Source organism: Blennius ocellaris (genome assembly GCF_963422515.1).
Source record: "Blennius ocellaris genome assembly, chromosome: 10".
In the NCBI taxonomy this organism is placed as follows: Eukaryota; Metazoa; Chordata; class Actinopteri; order Blenniiformes; family Blenniidae; genus Blennius; species Blennius ocellaris.
In genome coordinates, this window is record NC_137659.1 from 3540343 (window position 1) to 3560616 (window position 20274).

At 44.7% G+C, this 20274-nt stretch overlaps 1 protein-coding gene across 12 annotated transcripts in view; it reads left to right on the forward strand.

The window, feature by feature from the left end:
- obscnb (obscurin, cytoskeletal calmodulin and titin-interacting RhoGEF b) overlaps positions 1-20274 on the forward strand; it is a 76107-nt gene that overhangs the window by 51328 nt on the left and 4505 nt on the right. For 8 of the 12 annotated variants that reach the window (XM_080503416.1, XM_080503425.1, XM_080503418.1 and 5 more), the window contains 30 exons: positions 38-310; positions 3783-4049; positions 4228-4503; positions 4744-5016; positions 5304-5594; positions 6120-6149; positions 6249-7595; positions 7712-7996; positions 8443-8524; positions 8635-8759; positions 9436-9633; positions 9725-9757; positions 9861-9959; positions 10215-10433; positions 11280-11316; positions 11403-11455; positions 11541-11639; positions 13931-13987; positions 15485-15624; positions 15923-16123; positions 16215-16294; positions 16684-16854; positions 16975-17134; positions 17264-17380; positions 17469-17633; positions 17710-17868; positions 18312-18489; positions 19153-19266; positions 19344-19511; positions 20168-20270. In XM_080503416.1, coding sequence (XP_080359542.1) covers positions 38-310; positions 3783-4049; positions 4228-4503; positions 4744-5016; positions 5304-5594; positions 6120-6149; positions 6249-7595; positions 7712-7996; positions 8443-8524; positions 8635-8759; positions 9436-9633; positions 9725-9757; positions 9861-9959; positions 10215-10433; positions 11280-11316; positions 11403-11455; positions 11541-11639; positions 13931-13987; positions 15485-15624; positions 15923-16123; positions 16215-16294; positions 16684-16854; positions 16975-17134; positions 17264-17380; positions 17469-17633; positions 17710-17868; positions 18312-18489; positions 19153-19266; positions 19344-19511; positions 20168-20270 — 5800 coding nt within the window. The remainder of the gene's footprint in view (positions 1-37; positions 311-3782; positions 4050-4227; positions 4504-4743; positions 5017-5303; positions 5595-6119; positions 6150-6248; positions 7596-7711; positions 7997-8442; positions 8525-8634; positions 8760-9435; positions 9634-9724; positions 9758-9860; positions 9960-10214; positions 10434-11279; positions 11317-11402; positions 11456-11540; positions 11640-13930; positions 13988-15484; positions 15625-15922; positions 16124-16214; positions 16295-16683; positions 16855-16974; positions 17135-17263; positions 17381-17468; positions 17634-17709; positions 17869-18311; positions 18490-19152; positions 19267-19343; positions 19512-20167; positions 20271-20274) is intronic. The other 4 variants (XM_080503417.1, XM_080503419.1, XM_080503422.1 and 1 more) reach the window with 3 other exon arrangements.

Consider the following 20274-nt stretch of genomic DNA (forward strand, 5'->3'; position numbering starts at 1 on the left):
TGTGTGGGTGGGTGTGTGTGTGTTTGTGACTCAACAGCGAAAGAAGTCTTCGTTACCTCCGGTCTTAAGACCACAGACGTGTTTGTGGGAGAGTGGGCGACGTTCTCCTGCCAGCTGTCAGGCCGGGCTCCCGGCAGGGTGGAGTGGTGGCTGGACGGCACCCTGCTGGAGAACAGCCCCACTAGTGAGATAGATCTGAGCCAGGGCAACGTCCACACGCTCACCTTAAAGAACCTGGCCACGGACGACTCCGGCACGGTCACCTTCAGAGCTGGCAGCCTCACGTCTACGGCCAAGCTCTTAGTCAAAGGTACCAGGTCGTACGGGCGGCTGGAGACAAGGGCGGCCGCAAGGGTTGATACTTCGATACCCTTTTGATACCATGTCTTTCAAATTCACAGTGACTTAACCAGGGTTTCTAACTGGGGGGGGGGGGGGGGGGGGGGGGGGGGGGGTGCCTTTATTCTATCCTGCTACATCCAAGACAAATTCACAACGAGCTTGAAGCCAATCCCAGCTGACTATGGGCAAAGGCAGCACTGGACAGATCACCAATCAAACTCTGTTTATAAAGCAAATCTTAATAACGATTCAATTCAAAGTACTTGATGATATATTGACAGAGTGACAACATAACAATCAAAAGAGAAAATATAGAGCAAGTATAGAGCAAGAAAAGGCATTTTAAAAGGGAACTAGTAGTGCGTTGGATTGACTAGAGAAGTTTTGACAGTTTACCAGTTTTACAGTTTTGAAATGCATTTGTTTGGACTGCAGGAGGAAACCACACTACTCTGAATGCACACCCCATGTAGGAATGTCACGGACTTGGACAGGAGTGCTAACGACTACAGTGCTGCACAAGACACATTTATATCATGAGCTAATAAAATTAAGCTTGGACACACTAATACACAAACAAGTAGTGCACTTTAATGGCAAAATCCCAATGTGCTAGAACAAGACAAAAAAAAAATCTCAATCATCAAACCAGAAATGTGTTAAAACCTAAAAACGAATTTGTTTATAGAGGACATAGCACAGAATTTCACATGACAACATTGCTCATTCAGTGGTCAAAGTCGTATTTATGAGGTGGAATTTATTGCTAAAAGCTGCAGAAATAATGACATCTGAGAAGCAACAGTCTTGATTCTTTAGGAATGTATTTAATCTTATCAGATTGTGTAAGAAGTGCCATTATGGTTTTACGAGTCCAACCTGGTCTTCTTTGAACTAAAAGGCTACTGGGTGGAAGTCTTGTGTTTCGTTCATTTGTTTGTTAATCTATAATTTTTCGCATTATTTTTTCCAGAGGTATCGAAAAGGGTATCAAGTATGATTCTTACCCAGCTTCAATCATGGCTTTTTGATTACACTGCTGGAAACTGAGTTCAGGAAACTCAGTCAGTCTTTTTAAACCCTGCAGAACCTGCCATCTACTTTTCTAATGATATAAACATGTCAGCCGAGATCTGTTTTTGAACCTTGGTTTTTTTTTGTCATTGTAACCAAAATCTTCCTTCTGGAAATATATCTCATCATTACAAATGCTGAAAGCAGGAAAAAGGATTTGTCATGAACTGTGATTGTTTTCTGCAGGGTTCATTAAAAGATTCAGAGCAGATTAATTTTTTTTTTCAGTATTTTCTGGTGCATGAGCAGCAGTTTTTTCACATTTCATTAATCACAATAATATCTGTGGAGTTTTCCTGCTGAATGCTTTGAGATAATCAGAAGCTGGGTGCAGCAGAGCTCAGTGAGTTCAGACACGCAAAAACAAGCTGCCCTTCTTTTCTTTCCTCTCTGGATGAGAGGAAGCTGCTTTTTTCCTTTTTGAGCTGCTGGAACAATTGAAATGATAATCACGATTATGTTTCTCATGTTTCACATCACCGACATTTAAAAGGAAAAACAGTCTTTTTTTCAGTGGTTCTCATTATGTACATGTTCACATTCTTAGTTAAGAAGACCAACAACAAATCCACTAAAGACACAAAAATGACACCCCATACAGCAATATTGCTGACATTGGGATGCTAATTTGACCCTGAGAGGTATTTTAAAGTACTGCGTGGCCAACTTGAGTTAGAAAAGTGTACTTGTTTGGATCAACACCATTGAATTGGTCCATTTATTCTCGTTCACGCAATACATGTGAATGTTCAGTGTCGTCGGAGGTGCCGTTTCAGCCCATTGTGAAATAATAATATAAGGCAGCGACTTTCAAGCTGAACGTGGAAATGTTACTTCATTGCTTCACTTTAGAGTTAATAGTGCAGAAAATATGAAGAGGCCACTATGTTACCCTGAACGTTTTTGGTTATTCTCCATCACAAGGCATTACGTTAAGTGTTTTAAGTGAGGTTTACAAAGGAACTCGGTGTCCTGTGTTTGCATGAGAGAGGAAGAAATCGACTGGAGTTTTATAGAGACTATCCAGGGATCAGTGCGGACTGAAGTGTAGAGAAACTGTGTCACTTAATGTGCAGTTTCACCTGCAGTCACTGAGAAATAAATACTGCAGCATCTAAAGTCAGAAATGGAGTGAAAGTTAAAGGAGGTAGCCTTGAAGTGAGAGTCGACAAACTGGGATTTAATTGTTTGCAGCTGCTTTAGAGGTGTCATATTCAGAAAAAAAGACAATATTGATGGCTGTGTAACGGACATGTGCTAATGTTGTGTTTGTGAGAGATCGAGCGAATGGTTGCAGTTGACTAGAGAGTATCCAGAGATCGTCAAAGACTAAAGCATGCTTCAAATGTTAAGTATTTGTGCTTTTATTATGATTCTTAGTTTTTATCGAGCATCAACTTGGACCTTTTGGGAAAGTCTTTCCTAAACAGGTCAGTTGTGTTTAGATTGTCGTGACGACACAATCGTGGGATTTTCATCCACTGTTGTGAACCAGGTGCCCTCAAAGCATGATCGTGATTATTATGTGGTTAAGTGTGAAGCCTGAACTCGACAAAACCCTGGTGAAGTTGGTGTTGTTTGGACTCATTGTACAGTGGACGGAAGTAAAGAGCACTCACGTGCCGTGTCAAAGAAAGTGCTGCTCCACCCATCCATGCAGGCTCGCTGCTTTATTTCATGTGTGTGTCTGGCTGCTGTCAGATACTCACTCACCTCCACTGTCCCATCCCAATATAGTCCGCCCCTAACCTCCAAGCACTAAAACCTCTAACATTGGCCATGTGCAACCCTCCATCTGCCCCATTTATCTCGGCCCCTGATTGTGAACTTTGACCTTTGGGCTTTATGACCCCCTCATCAATCCACTCACATTCATGTACGGCCCCACAGCAAAGATCCATACACAAGTCAGAGCAAAAATTACAAGGAGTGACAAATGTGAATGAAAACAGGATGCAACTGTGTGCAAAGGTTTTATAAGGCAATATTTAACAGAATATCAAACAAAAACACAAACCAAAGAATACATGTTCAAACTCGGTTTGTTGTATTTGGGAAAATAAAGGCTATTAGGCAGTACTGCATCAAAAACAACTGTTGATTTGTTCAGAAAACCATTACATGGATTCAGCAGCCATTGTCAGTGAACACACTGAACAAAGGCAGAAGACAACATGAATAATATAGATAGAATAATAGAGATATAGATAGACTGACAGTCACCTCACTCACATGCAGTCTTCACCACTTCCTGGGGTTACAAAGCCCACATGTCACTCGGCATGTCCTGTTCGTGTCGTGATGCCTCGTGGCCGCAGCCTGACCCTTTGACCCCTCTGACCCCTTTGACACACTCCGAACCTCAGATCCCACGGTCGAAGTGGTGAACGAGATGGAGGACCTCTGGGTGCTTGAGAACCAGCCGGCTGAGTTCATCTGCCAGTACTCGCGGCCGGTTAAGGCCCAGTGGAAGAAAGACGGGCAGCCCGTGCAGCCTGACGGCCGAAGGGTGGTAGTGGAGCAGGACTGGACTGTGGCTCGCTTGTACATTAGCCGCGTGTCGGCCCAGGACAGGGGCTCGTACTCCTGTGAGGCCGAGGGGACCTGCGTGGTCGCTTCACTTCACGTGGAAGGTGAGCTCCCCTCCGCCAGGAAAGAGCAGCAAGCTTTAGAGACTCTATTCTGCTCACCCTCACCCGCAAACACCCGTGTGGACACATCGGCTGATGTTTCACATCGAGAAACGTCCGGATCGGACTCCCTAAAACCCCCTGGCCATCTTTCACTTATTTCTTTATTTTCTTTCCGCAGCCAAACCCATCCACATCGTTCAGGGCCTAGAGAACGCCGAGACCTTCGATGGCGGCGAGGTGCTGTTCGAGTGCGCTCTGTCTCGGCCTGAAAGCAAAGATTGTGGCTGGCTGCTTAATGGGAAACCGATCAAGGAGTCTCGTACTTCTGAGATTGTGACCTTCGAGAGCGGGCGGCGCCACCTGCTGCTGCTCAAAGAGCTGCACGTTAAACACAGCGGCCCGGTGACGTTCAAGGCCGGGACTGCCTCCACCACCGCCCAGCTCTCGGTTAAAGGTAACTCATCAATGTGAAAAAGAAGAGACTGATTGGTTTGGTCTTGTAAAGTATAACCCTGGTGCTTATAGTATGTGGCTCAAAACAACCTTCGGTAGAACTCATGTGTACTATGTCTCCATAGTAACGACGGTCTCCGAGACAGATGCAAAACATCAAAATGACCAAAACACGGAAACCACAATCAAATTCTTAGGCGACAGTGACGCTCCTTTCCTGTCTCTGTGGTTGTCGGTGCAGGCTGGCAGCTGGAGGTGGTGAAACCCCTGGAGGACAAAGTGGCGGCGGTGGGAGAGAAGGTGGAGTTCTGCGTGGAGCTGACAGAGCCCGTGCCTGCAGCCGAGGTGGCCTGGTACAGTAACGGCGTGGAGCTGAAGCCCAGCGACCTCTGGGCCATGAGGGCCGACGGCCCGGCGTACCGGCTCGTCCTCAGACAGGCGCCGCTGATGCCCCAGCAGGAGATCACGTTTGCAGCCAGAGACGCCCTCTCACTGGCCAAACTCTCAATCATCAGTGAGTTTTGGGCAAACAGCGGGATGCAGAAATTTTGGTGGAGAATATATTGTAGGAGCATTCTAGCCTCCTTACATTTTTTTTTAACGTTTTGACATTTCGTTGTCAGAATCTTTTCCTTTGAACAGATTTATTCGGTTGTGTGAATTGAGGCTTTCTGGCAGAAATTACTGAAGCACAGGAGGACACATATATTAAAAAAGCTCATCCTTCTAGACCAGTGAAGAAAACCTCCACGTTTTTGTTTTAAATAAGTTTTTAACTCGTTTTTTTTTTTGTGCTGACAGCGGTGCCGGACCCCCCGGAGGACCCCGAGGTTCTGAGTAAGACTCAGGAGTCCGTCACCCTCTCCTGGTTCACGCCGCTCCACGACGGAGGGAGTCCCATCCTGGGCTACAGGGTGGAGACGCGTCTGGTGGACAGCGCCCTCTGGCTGCCGTGTCACATGGAGGCGGTGTGCAACACCGAGTTCGTGGTGGAAAATCTCAGCATGGGAAGCAGCTACAGGTTCCGTGTGGCAGCCATCAACCGAGCCGGGTCCGGAGAGCCTGTGGAGCTGCCTCAGACCATCCAGCTGGGTGAGCGCGTAAATTCATAAAACTCACTTAATCATTCAGCTAATTGAGTATTTTTAAGAATAATCTGTTGCAGAATATTTCGTTTTTCTTTTCGTAAAGCAGGGATATATGTACGAATACAATTAAAACAACACATTGCATCAATCAACCATAGAATATTTGCAGATAATATGACCAAAAAAAGAAAGGAAAAGAAGGCAAGAATAAAATAAAGCGTTAAAAAGCTAAAAAAAAGTGAATCAAATAAATAAGTGTTAGAATACGTTTCGCAAGATAACGTTGATATTGAAATGAATACAATAACTTAAAAACAAAAAATAAAATAAGAAATAAAAGCAAGACATAAGAGAAATAAGTTGTATTTATAAGTTGTATAAGTTTTTATTTCACTAACCCCCTGTTAAAAACCAGTTAGTCACCTTGCTTTTTAAAGAAGCATAGAAGTAACTAATAATGAAATGCTAACTTTTAGTAATAATTTCAGATTCACTAATATTCCTTTGTCTTGTCTTATTTCAACATTAGAAGCTCCAAAACAGCCACTAACCGAACCAGGTAAGAACCTCTTTTATTAATTTTTTTTTTCTTTGCCTCAAATTGGAGATTTTTTTTTGGGTCTTGTGAAAACTGAGGTTTTGTGGTATTTGTTTGCAGATGTGAAGCCGGTGGAGTCGGAGGCTCTCGGACAGCCCAGTCTGCCTCGCGAAGCAGCTGAGGAGGGCGACCTCCACGAGCTGTGGGAGGAATCGGCGAAAAAACGCCGCATGAGCCGAGAGCCCACCCTGGACTCCATCACCGAGCAGCCCGAGGACGACAGCAAGAAGAAGGAGGCGGTCAAACCGGCGGAGGAGGCGGTCAAACCGGCGGAGGAGGCGGTCAAACCGGCGGAGGAGGCGGTCAAACCGGCGGAGGAGGCGGTCGTCGTGTCCAAGACACGAGAGTCCACAGTGAGCATCAGCTCACATGAGGAGACGGTCTCTGGAGGGTCGTCAGTGGTGTCCTACCTTAAAAAGAGCAGCACAATGGCGGTGACGGCGACCAACGAGAACCAGACGATGACCACCGAGAGGTTCTTCGCTCATTTCGAGAACGCGGAGAAGCGAACGGTCCAGCCAGCGGAGGTGAAAGCCCCTCGGAAACCTGAGGAGAAACAAGCCGCTCCAGAGGAGAGCAGCCTCTTGGAGATCAGTAAAGAGGACGAGCCGGAGCTGCGGGAGGCCGCCATCAAGATTCAGGCCGCCTTCAAGGGCTACAAGGCCCGCAAGGACATGAAGCCTGTTTTCAAGGGCGTCTTCAAAGACCAGACCAAAGAGCCCGGCGGCACCATCCACCTGGAGTGTGTCGCCGAGGGGAAGCCGGACAAGGTCCGCTGGCTGAAGGACGGCGAGGCGCTGGTGGACGGCAAGCACCATCACATCGACATCTACAACGACGGCACCTGCTCCCTGGTCATCACCGCCATCACCACCAAAGACACGGGGGTGTACACCTGCGAGGTCACCAACAAGTTCGGGGCGACGTCTCACGGCGGGAAGGTGACGGTGGGGACGGCGAGGGAGTCCTCGGGGAAGCGTCCCCTCACCGTGGGCTACAGCGCCGACAGCGAGCCCGAGAGCTCTTCCGGCAGCGAGATGGACGACAACCTGCGACAGGCCAGCCGCCGCCTCCGCCGCCTGCTGCGCACCCGCTTGCCGCCCGACGTGGAGGAGGAGCCGTTCGTCAGCGCCGACGAGGGAGACCTGCGACCCCCCGACCCCCACTCCTACCGCGAGGACGAATTCTACATCTACATTCGCTTCGACTCGCGCGCCGAGGCCGAGGTCGCCTCGCACAGGTTCCAGGAGATGTTCACCGTCCACGGCGTCCCCGTGGAGACCACCATCCAGCCGGCCGGGCCGCTCAAAGTGGAGCTGAGAATCAAGAAGATGGGCCTCTCGCAGGACGGCGCGCAGACGCCCACACAAGACAGACCGTCTCCCGCGATCATGACCGGAGCTCCAGGTTAGCAACGCACGCAAACGGCAGAAGCCCTCCCCATACCCGATCAACCGTTTCCTGTTTTTAGAGTCGACGCGTTCACATGGTCTCACTCTCCATTTTCGTCCCTCATTGCCCAGCCGCCCCGGTCTTCCTCACCGAGCTGCAGAGTCAGGACGTCCCCGACGGCTACCCGGTCAGCTTCGACTGCGTGGTCATCGGGAAGCCTCCTCCCAACGCCCGCTGGTACAAGGACGGCAAGCTGCTGGAGGAGAACGACCACTACATGATCAACGAGGACCAGGAGGCTGGCTGCCACCAGCTCATCATCACCACCGTGCTGCCCACCGACATGGGCGTGTACCGCTGCACGGCGGAGAACAGCAGCGGCATCGCGGCCACCAAGGCCGAGCTCAGGGTGGACAGTAAGTATGTTTTAAAAACAAAAAACAAAAATCCCACAGGTGTGGTTCCCCAAACTTTTGAACGTCAATATTTCTCCTCGTCAGAGACACACTTGAGAAGATTTTTCATGCCTTCACTCAATGCATGGAGATCAGAAAATAGGATACTGGTTGGAGGAAGGCTGGTGCTTCCCCGGTATTTTTGTGATTCGCGCAGGACAGCAACTGAAGTTAGAATTTCCCCCTCAGTCCCACCTCGACCCGCTTCTTCTCAAACACAAGTAGTTTCAGCCTCTATTGTAGAAAGAAAACACTTTTTTTTAATATTTCAAAACCACCACCTTCAAACCACCTCCAGCCCTCTTCTGTCACTGAAAACAAAGAAAAACTAGCTTCTTTTATCAAAGAAAAAAAAGCTCTTCCTCGATCTTTTCTTCCAGTAAAACCGTCTTGCTGTTCCCTTTCAGTGTCGTGCAGCTCAGATTACGACACGGCGGCCGATGCCACCGAGACGTCGTCCTACGTCAGCGCGAAGGGATACGCCTCCAGGTAAATCCACTGCTCACGCTACACGACAACGTAAAACAAAATACATATATGCTTTGTATTTCTAGTTACTGAACAGTGAATCTGTTCTGATCGGCTCTTCCCTCCCAAAGCAGAGAAACGGAGACCTTTGAGTCTGTGGCCGAAGACGACCAGCTGCCTCAGGTCGTGGACGAGCTTCACGACGTTCACGTCAGTCCAGGTTCACCCATCGCCAAGATGCAGCTCCGAGTGAAAGGTGAGTTTTTAGTCCAATTAAAACCTGTGTTGGGAATAGTAATATCCCCAGACACGAAGAAAGTCTGTCATCTGCTTCACTTGCTCCCTCTTTTAGCAAATATATGGTCATACAAGCGATTCAGAGATTTCTTTTTCATGATATCATGCGGGAAATTAACCACTCCCTTTGCCAGTGGATACTCCCTTTGACCCTCACCCCACAGGTATAGTAGATGATCTCTAAAATTAGGAGCGGGTGCCATTGGTTTCTCCTTGCAAATGCTACCAGCAAAGGGACATGGGCTCTATGTGGACAGATACAGCTCATAAGCATTTAAAGGTACAGACACAGAAACAGCCTGTTCTCAGTAGAGCTCACTAGAAGGACTTCAAGACTGGCTGGAATTCTGAACCAAGGCTGGATTTGAGAGAAATATACTTTGAATTCAATGTTGTTGGACCTCTGACACCAATGTGAAATTGTTGAAAAACTGTATACTATGAGACCTTTAAAGCATCAAGGACTGAGAGCGAAACACAAACGATCATTTACGACCTGGACTTAAATCTTAGTAAAATTAATCATCGCGTAACATACTGGACGTCACACTACTACCAAATACCAGCATGTTTTATTTGACTTATTGTAACAGGGCTGTTGAACAAACAAGTGTTTGAAATTATTCGACTTTCAGGTTTCCCCACACCCAGAGTGTACTGGTTTAAAGACAGCCAACCTCTGAGAGCCTCCAAGCGGGTCTTGCTGTCGGCCGAGAGGGACGTCCACGGCGTGGAGATCCTGGAGGTGAAGAGGGACGACATGGGCGAGTACTCGGCCTACATCAGCAACGCAGCCGGCTCGGCGTACTCCTCCGCTCGACTGATCGTACTGAGTACGTCTGAGAACCATCGTCTTTAAATTCTCCTCTTTTAAGATTGTCCGGCACGAGATACATTCATGTTCACGCTCACGTGTTTTTGCAGATCCTGGAGAGAGGATGCCACAAGATAAACGAGGTATTTTAGAAGATTTGTACCCAAAACGTGTAAATATACAGAAAAAAAAAAAGAGAGCTGGTCAGAGATACTGATACGGGGGTTTATATTATTTCCTCCACAGACTCTAAGGAGCCTCTTGTGCCGCCTCGATTCCTCGAAAGGTTCAGCAACAGGAAGGTGAAACAGGGAGCCAGCATCACTCTGTCGGTCAGAGTCGAAGGTATTTTCATCAAGCCCTGAATATATACTCTTTTTTTTTCACATCAGGCTCTCCATCATTCATTAATTATATCATGGGCAGTATATCTATACACATGCAAATCTGTATTTTAAAAACAATGCAACACAGAGATTTTTTGAGCTACTTTGAAGCTCCTACAAATGTCTGAGTGACATTTGGTTTTGGCAGATTTATGTATTTCCAGTAAAAGCGTCCAGATTTGATCACGTTCATCCTGAGCACCTGTCCTCTCAGGCTCCCCCACCCCCACCGTCAACTGGCTGAAGGAGGAGTCGCTGGACGACGTCCTGTGGATCAAACCCGACACCAAAGGCTACAAGATGGCGAGCTCGGGGCGGCAGCACAGCCTCATCTTGATGGACGTGGGCCCCGAGTACAGCGGCGCCTACACCTGCATCGCCACCAACAGGGCGGGCCAGTCCATCTCCACCGCTCACCTGGAGGTGGACAGCAGTAAGAGACACTTAACCCCATCTTTGGACTCGACGCTTGCCATCTCTTCCTTCCTTGCGTCCCCCTCAGTTCCTTTGTCTTTCCCTTTTTTTTACACACACTTTTACTCACATTTCTTCCGCTCCTCTCCTGGTTCTGTTATACGTCCTCCCCTGTTTCACTATGTTCCAGCCACTGTTTTCACCATTTCAAATAAAAAATAACAGCAGTTTTGGGGGGATATGATAGAAAAGTTAGTCCATGTTTTATGCTATATTTGTTTCACTTTCACATAATAAAGTTTAGGATCATTAGTCGCCATCCTGTGTAAAGAAGCAGTAAGTTTCGTAGACAAGATTGATGTAAATGTCAACAAAGGTCACTGCTGACAATTTTCCGGGGGATAATTGTGGACTTAATTGAAAGAATGGCTAAATCAGGATCAAACCCCATTTTGATTTTGTTCGGCGGAGATTTTCAGCAAACTAATACGAGCTATTTTCACCACATAAGGCAAGAGCAGGTGGGGGAAAAAAGACTGAAACCCCAAAATATATTTTCCCCGAATCTTTGATTTCTTTTTTTTTTTTTTTTTCATTTTTGTTCCATTTTACAATTTTCTTTCCCCCATTTAATCTAATAAAATATGTGGATCCTCATCCAGATCTAAAATTGATCAAAACAGCACAGTGAAGTCAAACACTAGTGGACACACACTCTCAGCATCACACTGAAGCAGAAACCTTCAAAAAGACAGTCGCTGATCAAGTTCCCAGATCGTCTCTATATTCTATAAATATATTGCAGTTGGTGTTACTTGCTTTAAAAGTTAAATTTAACTTTTTTTTTTTGTTTGTTTGTTTTTAGCAGCTCCACAACCAAAGAAAGAGCCTGTACCGACAGAGTGAGTTCATCTCATCGGGTTTAAATGACATTTTTCGGAACATTTAAAGGCGCAAACATTGAAATATGACTGTGACCCGTCCGCAGGGTTCTTGGGATCACCGTTAGTCCTCCGGAGGAGGCGGTGGGCCGAGGGAAAGGTAAGACCGAAGCAGAATTTCCTGTTTTAGCCACGTGTTTTTCAAAGTCGATGCGTCATTGTGGCCGTGGTTCTCTCCTCTTCAGAGAGTAAGATGTCTTACCTCGGCGAAGTAGGTAGTGAGGAGTTCCTCATGAAACTCACCTCTCAGATCACTGAGATGGTTTCTGCAAAGATCACTCACGGTAAGTGTTGAACTCTTAAATAGCTAGCTTTTATTGTTTTATGCACACGTGGTAGAATACACTCACTGAAAAGGATTCAGGTCAGGCTATTTGTTTCTTATCGTGTCAAAACAATGACAATCTTTAGTTTTCAGAAGAAACTTATTCAAAAACTCTTCTGAGTCAGACGGCAGTAAGCCCCATATCACAGATTAACCTGCTCAGACGTCCTGGTTTGTTTTGTTTTCTTTTCACATAAAAAGATAATATAAATCCCAACATTTGCTATTTTGTTATTTGAAGTTAACATTAATTTTTATCACAAACTACTATGAAACACTTTCCAAGATTCCTCCAATGAAATAAACAAGTGGGAAAAAAAATCTGAACTTTTTTTAAACATATAAATAAAAAAAGATAGTGATAGTAAAAGAAGTGAAAATGTTGGTGAATTAAGTCAAAATGTCAACTTTTAAGGGAATTAGAACAATAAAATGTTTTTAATCTTTTTAATGTATGCTAAAATTGTTTTTTGGGGGAAATTGTGAAAAATATTAGGTGTTTTTTTTCCAAGAATCACTTACATTTAAAAAAGTATTCTATCGTAGTTCTGTCATTTAAAAAAAGTCGATTATATTGTGAATTGAAGAATGAATTGAGAATAAAGCATATTTCAGTGAATTATAATCACATTTTTCTTATTTTCATGTTATTGACTTAATTTAGTGGTTTTATTTGAGGTGAAAATTGTCATGTTATAATGTGACACACACACACACACACACACACACACACACACTGTTATTGTGATGTTTTTCATTTGTCTGTTTTGAAGGTAATAAAAGATTGTTTTCTCAGTGGTTTCAATTAGCCGGATGTGTTAATAAATTTAAGCTCAGTTAATGTAGAAATGTTTAAAAATATAATTCTCAGCAGTAGATGAAGCGTGTCTGTTCTCGTGTCTGCATGTTCAACTAATTTCCAGCTTTTTTTAAAGCATCATTTCAGCTTTCATTAACCAGAATAAAATATTTTTTTTATTTTCACATCAGCATCACCGAAACCTTTCAGGTTTTTATTCCAGACTCACATTAACAACAGGTGGTTTCAGAAGAAGAGAGAACCTCTCCTCCAATTGCCCCTCAATCGCAGTTTGATATATAAACTGTCATTCAAGCATTATAAGTTATCTTTTTGCATCTTTCTTGTCAACATCCTTCACTTTAAACTGCTTTTATACAGTCAATAATGCTTTAATATTATAAAAGTACACAATTTTATTAACGTTGAAGGATAACAAGTCAGAGCAGAGTAATACCCTCGTCAGCTGAGAGAGTATTGATCATTAAACTGTGAACTCTGAAGGACATGACCTTCGGTTTGATATCTGAAGCACGGTGGAGGCACCATCATGCTGCAGGGCTGCTTTGTTGTAACTTTATTGACAAAGCACAATGATTAAAAAAAAACACAGTAGACACCTACCAAACAGGGACCCACACTTTGAATACACAACAGTAGTGTGTGTGTTTGTGTTTCTGAAAAGCTCAACGAGTTAAACACACTTAGTTTATGTGAACTTCTGAAGAATAAATGCTTGTGTCCAATCTATAGCCACACATTTAAATTTCACAATATAGAAACATAGTTTAAAAAAGAAAAAAATACCTGGCGTCTTCTGTGACTGTAATAAAAATCTGTTTGTCCTGCTTTATTCGAAAAAATCAATGCGTGAAAATATATTTCAAACATATAAATTGAACATCTTTCACTTGTTAGATGTTATATTTTCATCGGGTTTGGTTGAATTGAGTGAATTGTAATATTCAGGGATTTTAAGAGGTGATCGACTTGGATCATGTTTTGCCTAAAAAGAAAAATGTGGGTGTAATGTGCAAAAACGGTTTTGTCATTTATCCATTAAGATAATCAGGACTTTATTTCAGAGCTGTTCAAAGAAACAGATTGTATCTCTTGGACTCACCCGGGTCTTGTTACTCAGTTCTCATAGCTCTTAAAAAGCTGCGAACATCTACATTTTATAACTTTCTGACTGGAAAATAAAAGCAATTATTGGTTCATATCTTTCAATTCCTGAATCAATCTGACATATTCACATTTGAAACCAAACCCGAGATACGAGCGTCCTTCCCTTTTCCTCTCCTCCTGCATGCTGTGGTTGCCGTTAGGCGCTCCTCCTCCTCCTCCTCCTCCTCGCTTCATATGATCGTCATTTCTTAACCACTTCTACACTCATCAGCTCACCAGTCACAGCGATTTAATGCTCACCCGGTCATTAATTTGTTATTCAGACAGTTTACAGAATCACGAAGTGCTCCAGTGGATGAAATCTTGGCCCAAAACTACCAGTATGTATCCAAGCATCACCCTTCATTTCCCCCACTGAGATTTCTTGACAGAAAGCCATTTTAACAACCTCTTAGGGCTGCTCGATTATGGAAAAAAAAATCATGATCGCGCTTATCAACCGGGGAGTTAAAAGTTATGTTACAAAACCATGCTGATACATATCTTTGCGCATTTTTCAGTGGGTATCTGGAAATTCTGAACCTTTTCTAGTGGGTATATGACGTATACCTGCGTATCACGTAGACTACATCACGCCATTTTCATTCCTTGGCTTTTAACCATGTTTGAAACTCTGTGCTTGGTTTTATTGTTGCCAATCTTATAGTTTGTTTTTACTGTTTTTTGCTCTTCTATTTTTATTTTTTTGTCTTTTATGTGAAGCATTTTAAATAAAAGTGACTTGACTTGACTTGAAAGCGGTTTGGGTTTCATCCCAGGAGGTGTCACTTTAAAAAAAAAAAAAAAATCCCCCATTGCATCACATCATCTAGAGGTCTTGTTTACACGATTATGTATTTGAATTTGGAACAGCATTTATTGAACATGTTTTTTTTTTTAAAGACTCCTGTTAAATATATGAAAATCTTCTCTCATTTTTTCTCTCATCTCTCCAACGGAACGCATAAACTGTAACAATAAAACGACTTCCGCTCAGAAACCCCGCCTCTCTACAAAATTTCCCACGGTAACTGGATGAATTGTAACCTTAACTGATCACCACAGAGGGGAACTTTATTTTGCAGAGAGAGGGGGGGGTTTGTGGTCGGTAGTATTTTGGTGTAACAGCGTGTGGTGCTGCGCTCTCGTGTGGAAGTGTGAGAATAAAGTTTGGAGTTCCTTGCGGAACACGCCGCCTCCGACCCCCGTTCATCAACCCTATAACATAAACGTTTTTCCTCAATTATATGAATTTTGAGATCGTCTGAAGCCAAAATCGCAATCACAATTCAAATTCGATTAATTGAGCAGCCCTATATATAACCTCTCCTTTCACACACAAGAAAAATGTACATACATTTCCTCCCTATAATCCTTCGATTTTCCTCCTCTGCTCCTTTCAACATCTTTACTCACCCTCACCACAGTCCAGATGGGTTTGAATTGACGGGTAATACATGTTGAACAGCAGGCATGCGTGTGAGAGCTCAGATGTGTAAAGAAGCTGCATGTTATCACAGCACTAATACTGATCAAACTCAGCATCAGATGTCCGAACAAACTATCAAACTGTATCCGAGTCAGTGACGGAAGCAAATAATGGATGTCTTAGTGGATGAATCGGTGATTCATTATTGCCTGGAAATGTGAAAATAAACTCACCTGTTCTGCCTTGAGCACTAATAACTGCTTCATACAGTCGATAGAGAAAGATTTTTTTCATGTATCCGATAACATCATAGTTTTATAATGTGATTTCGGTGATACTAATTGTTGAGTTGTGTACACGATGAAGCGTTTCCGCCTGACGACCCGTTTCCTCCTCCTCGCCGCCGCAGCTTCGTTGCGAGTGCCGGGCGCCGACAGCGACGACGAGACCAAGACGCCTTCCCCGTCGCCTCACCACGGGCGCTCTCGTCCTCCGTCGCTCATCGCCGACTCGTCCTCCGAGTCTGACGAGGGCGACGCCCGAGGGGAGGTGAGGAACGGTAGAAACAACTGTCTGCGATCGTATTTCGTCAATGACTTGTTTAAATGAATCAGAATCACCCTTCCAACAATGTTCTCCTTCTCATATTATATGTGTATCTACCTTTATAGCAGGGATTTCGAACACAAGGCAAAAACTGGCCCTCAAGAGGCTTCAATCCTCCAAATCGTTAAAACAAATTACCATAATTTCCAGACTTTTTCCAAAGTGATGAACGTCTCGTCATCATTGAAAACAACCGACACAGCAAACCCTGGCAATGTTCCAACATGTTCCTTCATTCCAGATGTTTGACATCTACGTGGCCTCGGCAGACTATAGCCCCACCATGGCGAGCAAAGACTCCATCGCCCTGAAGGAGGGGCAGTACGTGGAGGTCCTGGACTCTGCTCATCCACTCAAGTGGTTAGTTCGGACCAAACCCACTAAGACCACGCCGTCCCGCCAGGGCTACGTGTCTCCGGCCTACCTGGACAAAAAACTCAAAGTATGGATCAGTACAGCTGATTTTCCACTGCACGGTTATTTGTTTCTGCTTGATTCTGATTTAAAATCGTGTTGTTGTGCGTTTTCTTTAGCTTTCGGCTGATACGGGAGAGCTGCCAGAGGCCAGTGTGGAGGAGGAGGTGTCGGAGGGAGAGTACAAGAGGAAACTATTGTGAGTAAAAGCTCATATCTCACTGGGCTGAGACAACTGGTGGCCAGTTGAAGACTGGAAGATGTGAGGACAAAATTGACTTTTTAGTACGAAACAAGTACGTTTTATTCAGGCTAGTGTTTTCCTTGTCATTTTTTACATTTTGAATGGTTGTTCCATGAACCAGATTGGTTTCTTTCATGAGCCAGTTTAGGCCCCCGGGCAGTATCTTTGATACCCCAGACCTACATATTAGAGGAGCAGAATCATCTTCATAGATTAAGGCTCTCTCCTCCGGTCATAAAAAAAAAAAAAAGTCAAAATTCAACTGACACAATTGTAAACTCCTTCAAAATGTTTCAGTTTTTGGTGAGGAGTGAAGAGTTCTAACTAATGTCTGATGGCCGCAGCCAACTCATCCAGGATCTGATAAACGGGGAGTCGGAGTTCCTCCGCGAGGTGGATTTCTTCACGTCTCGCCACCTGAAGCACGTCGACGGTCCCGATGCTCCGCCCGACGTGAGCGTGCAGAAGGAAGCCATCTTCAGGAACATCGACGACATCAAGACGTTCCACAACAGGTAGACTCCTCCGCTCATCGCTCCGATGGCACCTTGTATCTTTAATTCAAAGCCTGAGATCTGAATTAGAAAATGAGAGGAGACGTGTGTCCGTTCTTCACCACCTGTTTCCGTCCGCAGGGCGTTCCTCCCCAAGCTGAACGAATGCGACACGGACGACGATGTGGCCATGTGCTTCCTGAAGAACAAAGAGGGCTTCGAGAAGTACCTGCAGTACCTCGTGGGCCAGGGTGAGGCTGAGTCTGCGATCGGAGACAAGAACGTCCACCGCTTCTTCAAGGTAGCGACAACAACATTATTAATGAGGCGCTTCTCCCAGTAACTCCTTGCTTTTACCTGTTTTGCTACTGCTTCTTTGCATAAATTCACAATATCTGTATAAAAAAAAAAAAACCTTCACTCTCCACAGGAGTACTCCGAGAAGCAGCAGGCTAATGCCAACCCAGCAGACCCTCCCGTGCGAAGCATCAACACCTACCTTCAACAACCTCTGGACAGGATTCAGAAGTACAAGGCCACCCTCAAGGTGAGCACGCAACACGGAATACTGAGATGTTCTAACCCTAACCCACACACGATTCTCACCCGTCAAGTCTTTGCTCTCGTTCCTTCAGGAGCTCATCCGAAACAAGGCTCGAAATGGTCAGAACTGCTGCCTGCTGGAGGAGGCCTTCGCCATGGTGTCGGCGCTCCCCCAGCGCTCCGAGAACACCCATCACGTCTCCTTGATCGAGAACTACCCCGCCACCCTGGAGGCTCTCGGAGAGCCAATCAGACAGGTGTGGGGAGCGTTTCTGCCCGGGTGACGCCTCGGCAATGATCCGAGTCCTGACCGACCGATGGTTTATCCCTCAGGGGCCGTTCCAAGTGTGGGAGGGCGCGCCGGGAATCAGGTCATCCTCCAGGGGGCACCACCGCCACTGCTTCCTCTTCAAGAACTACTGCATCATCTGCAAACCCAAGAGAGACAGCAACACTGAAACCCAGGCATACGTCTTCAAGAACATGATGAAGGTCAGGAACATACGAGAACGTCGCTCATCCACTTGAATTTGTTGGAACATGGTAGAAATAGACTTAAATGGATGATGGGTCATGTGACAGTTATTGAGCTCATGGGTCAACTGGTCATAACACGATTAGGTATAAAACAAAAGCCTGAGTGAGAGGCTCAGTCTTTCAGAAGTCGAGTTAAGGTGGGATTCACCTCTTTGTTAAAGACGTCACACAAGTGTGACACTACTAACTCGAATGTCATTAAAATTACAAACAAATTCATGAATTCCAGAGAAATCTCTCACTATGCAAGAAACAGAATTTAATATTGGTGGTCCTTCAGACAGCATTAAAAATAAGCAAGTATATATAATATTCAATGTCCCTCTATGCAGATGACACTCAGTTCTACAGCTACCAGCTTTTCCGACATGTTGTGTTCTGTCTTTGTCCCGCTGCAGCTGAATAACATCGATGTGAACGAAACAGTGGAGGGAGATGACCGGGCCTTCGAGATCTGGCACGAGCGCGAGGACTCGGTGAGAAAATACACCTTACAGGCCCGAACCGTGACCATCAAGAACTCGTGGCTGAGGGACTTCAGAGAGCTGCAGCAGAGATACAGCTTACCGGCCTGGAGTGAGTGCTAAACACACTTCTTCTTCTTCTTCTCTGTCCTTGTCTTACACCTCCTCACCGATCCTGTAGCTCCGCATTATGTATTTTGTAATAAGATTCTTGAACACATTTTTTATATAAACTTTGCCATATTTTGTAATAACTAAACGGTTACATATTGCAACAGTTATTACAAAATGTGTTTTTTTTTTCAGAAAGTTTAATAATTTGGTGCATTATGTAATAATTTTTGCTCTTTATTTATAGACATGGTTCTATGTTTTAATAATGAGGGAAAAAATTAAGATTCAGGTGCACTGCAACTCTATGTCACTCCTGCCAACACAGGAACGGTAGAATGCGGGGTTCCAAAACAGGTTTAACTCTTTAGATCACCTGCCATTGTGGCTGGTAGATTTTGAAAGTTACAAGCCAACCAGGATTTCAACCAGCCATTTCTATTTTCTTGCGTAAATGAAAACAGATTCTAAGTGCCACTGAATAGTGTTTTAACCCACATTTTGTAATAACTGTTACTGATAATATGTAGCAAGTTATTACAAAATACCTTCAAGAATTTTATTACAAAATGTGGCGTTACTACATAATGAGTTGAAAATTACCATTACTACATAATGCAGCGTTGCAGCTACTGTGTCCTTCATGGCTGAACTGTGTTCTCAGGTCCTCCAGATTTTGACGAGATTCTGGCGAACTGCACGGCGGAGCTGGGTCAGACGGTGAAACTGGCCTGCAAAGTCACCGGAGTCCCCAAACCGTCAGTCACCTGGTACAAAGGTGAGGCTCTCAACTGATATGGCTACCGCTCGTTTTATTCCCTACATCCGTTTGACCGGCTGGTGTGTCGGATGCAGACGGACGCGCCGTGGAGGCGGACCCCCATCACATCATCATCGAGGACCCCGACGGCTCGTGCACGCTCATTCTGGACAACATGACGGCGGACGACTCGGGGCAGTACATGTGCTTTGCGGCCAGCTCGGCGGGGAACGCCAGCACGCTTGGAAAAGTCACCGTGCAGGGTCAGACACAAAAATGCAGTCATGGACACGTCAAGTTTTGCGTTTTCATTTGAAAACTTAGAATAGCGTGTTTTGATTTAATGTATTGCTTTATCGGCATTACTTTTGCTCACAATACACTAGTACTTGTTAAATTACTTAACTTTTTAATTTAATTAAGGGACCACTGGAGGGCACTGTAGAAAGTTAGTATTTCTCTAACAAAGCTACTCTGTTCCTATTGTTTACTCAGTAATGTCAGAATTACTTTTTCCAGTAATTTATTATTTTTTTATTTGCAGTAGCTCGTGGAGTAACTGGGTGACATTTTGGAGGAGTTCATAATAACTAATCATTTACGGTACAATGAAAACACATGCAGGACAAAATGACTCCATGTGACAATGAACTTAACCAAGTGATTAGTTACCCTGTATTTCTTATAGCTTGTAATTAAGTAACTCTTAAGTGCTAATTTTCACTAATGAGTCTCTCTGGGACACGTTATCAGCATTAATACAGCCAACAAAGATAAAGTTTGGTTAATTTTGGATCATCAGAGCTGAACATAGAACTTTCCCAAAGTTTCCTCTTGTTTCTTCTTCACCTTCATCATCTGAGCTTCGTTAAGACCTCGAGGCTCCATCCCGTGAACGACTGTTTCCCGTTTCTTGCAGTTCCTCCCCGGTTTGTGAATAAAATGAGAAACGCTGTGTTTGTCGCTGGCGAGGACGCTCAGTTCACCTGTGTGATCCAAAGTGCTCCCAATCCAAAGATACGGTAC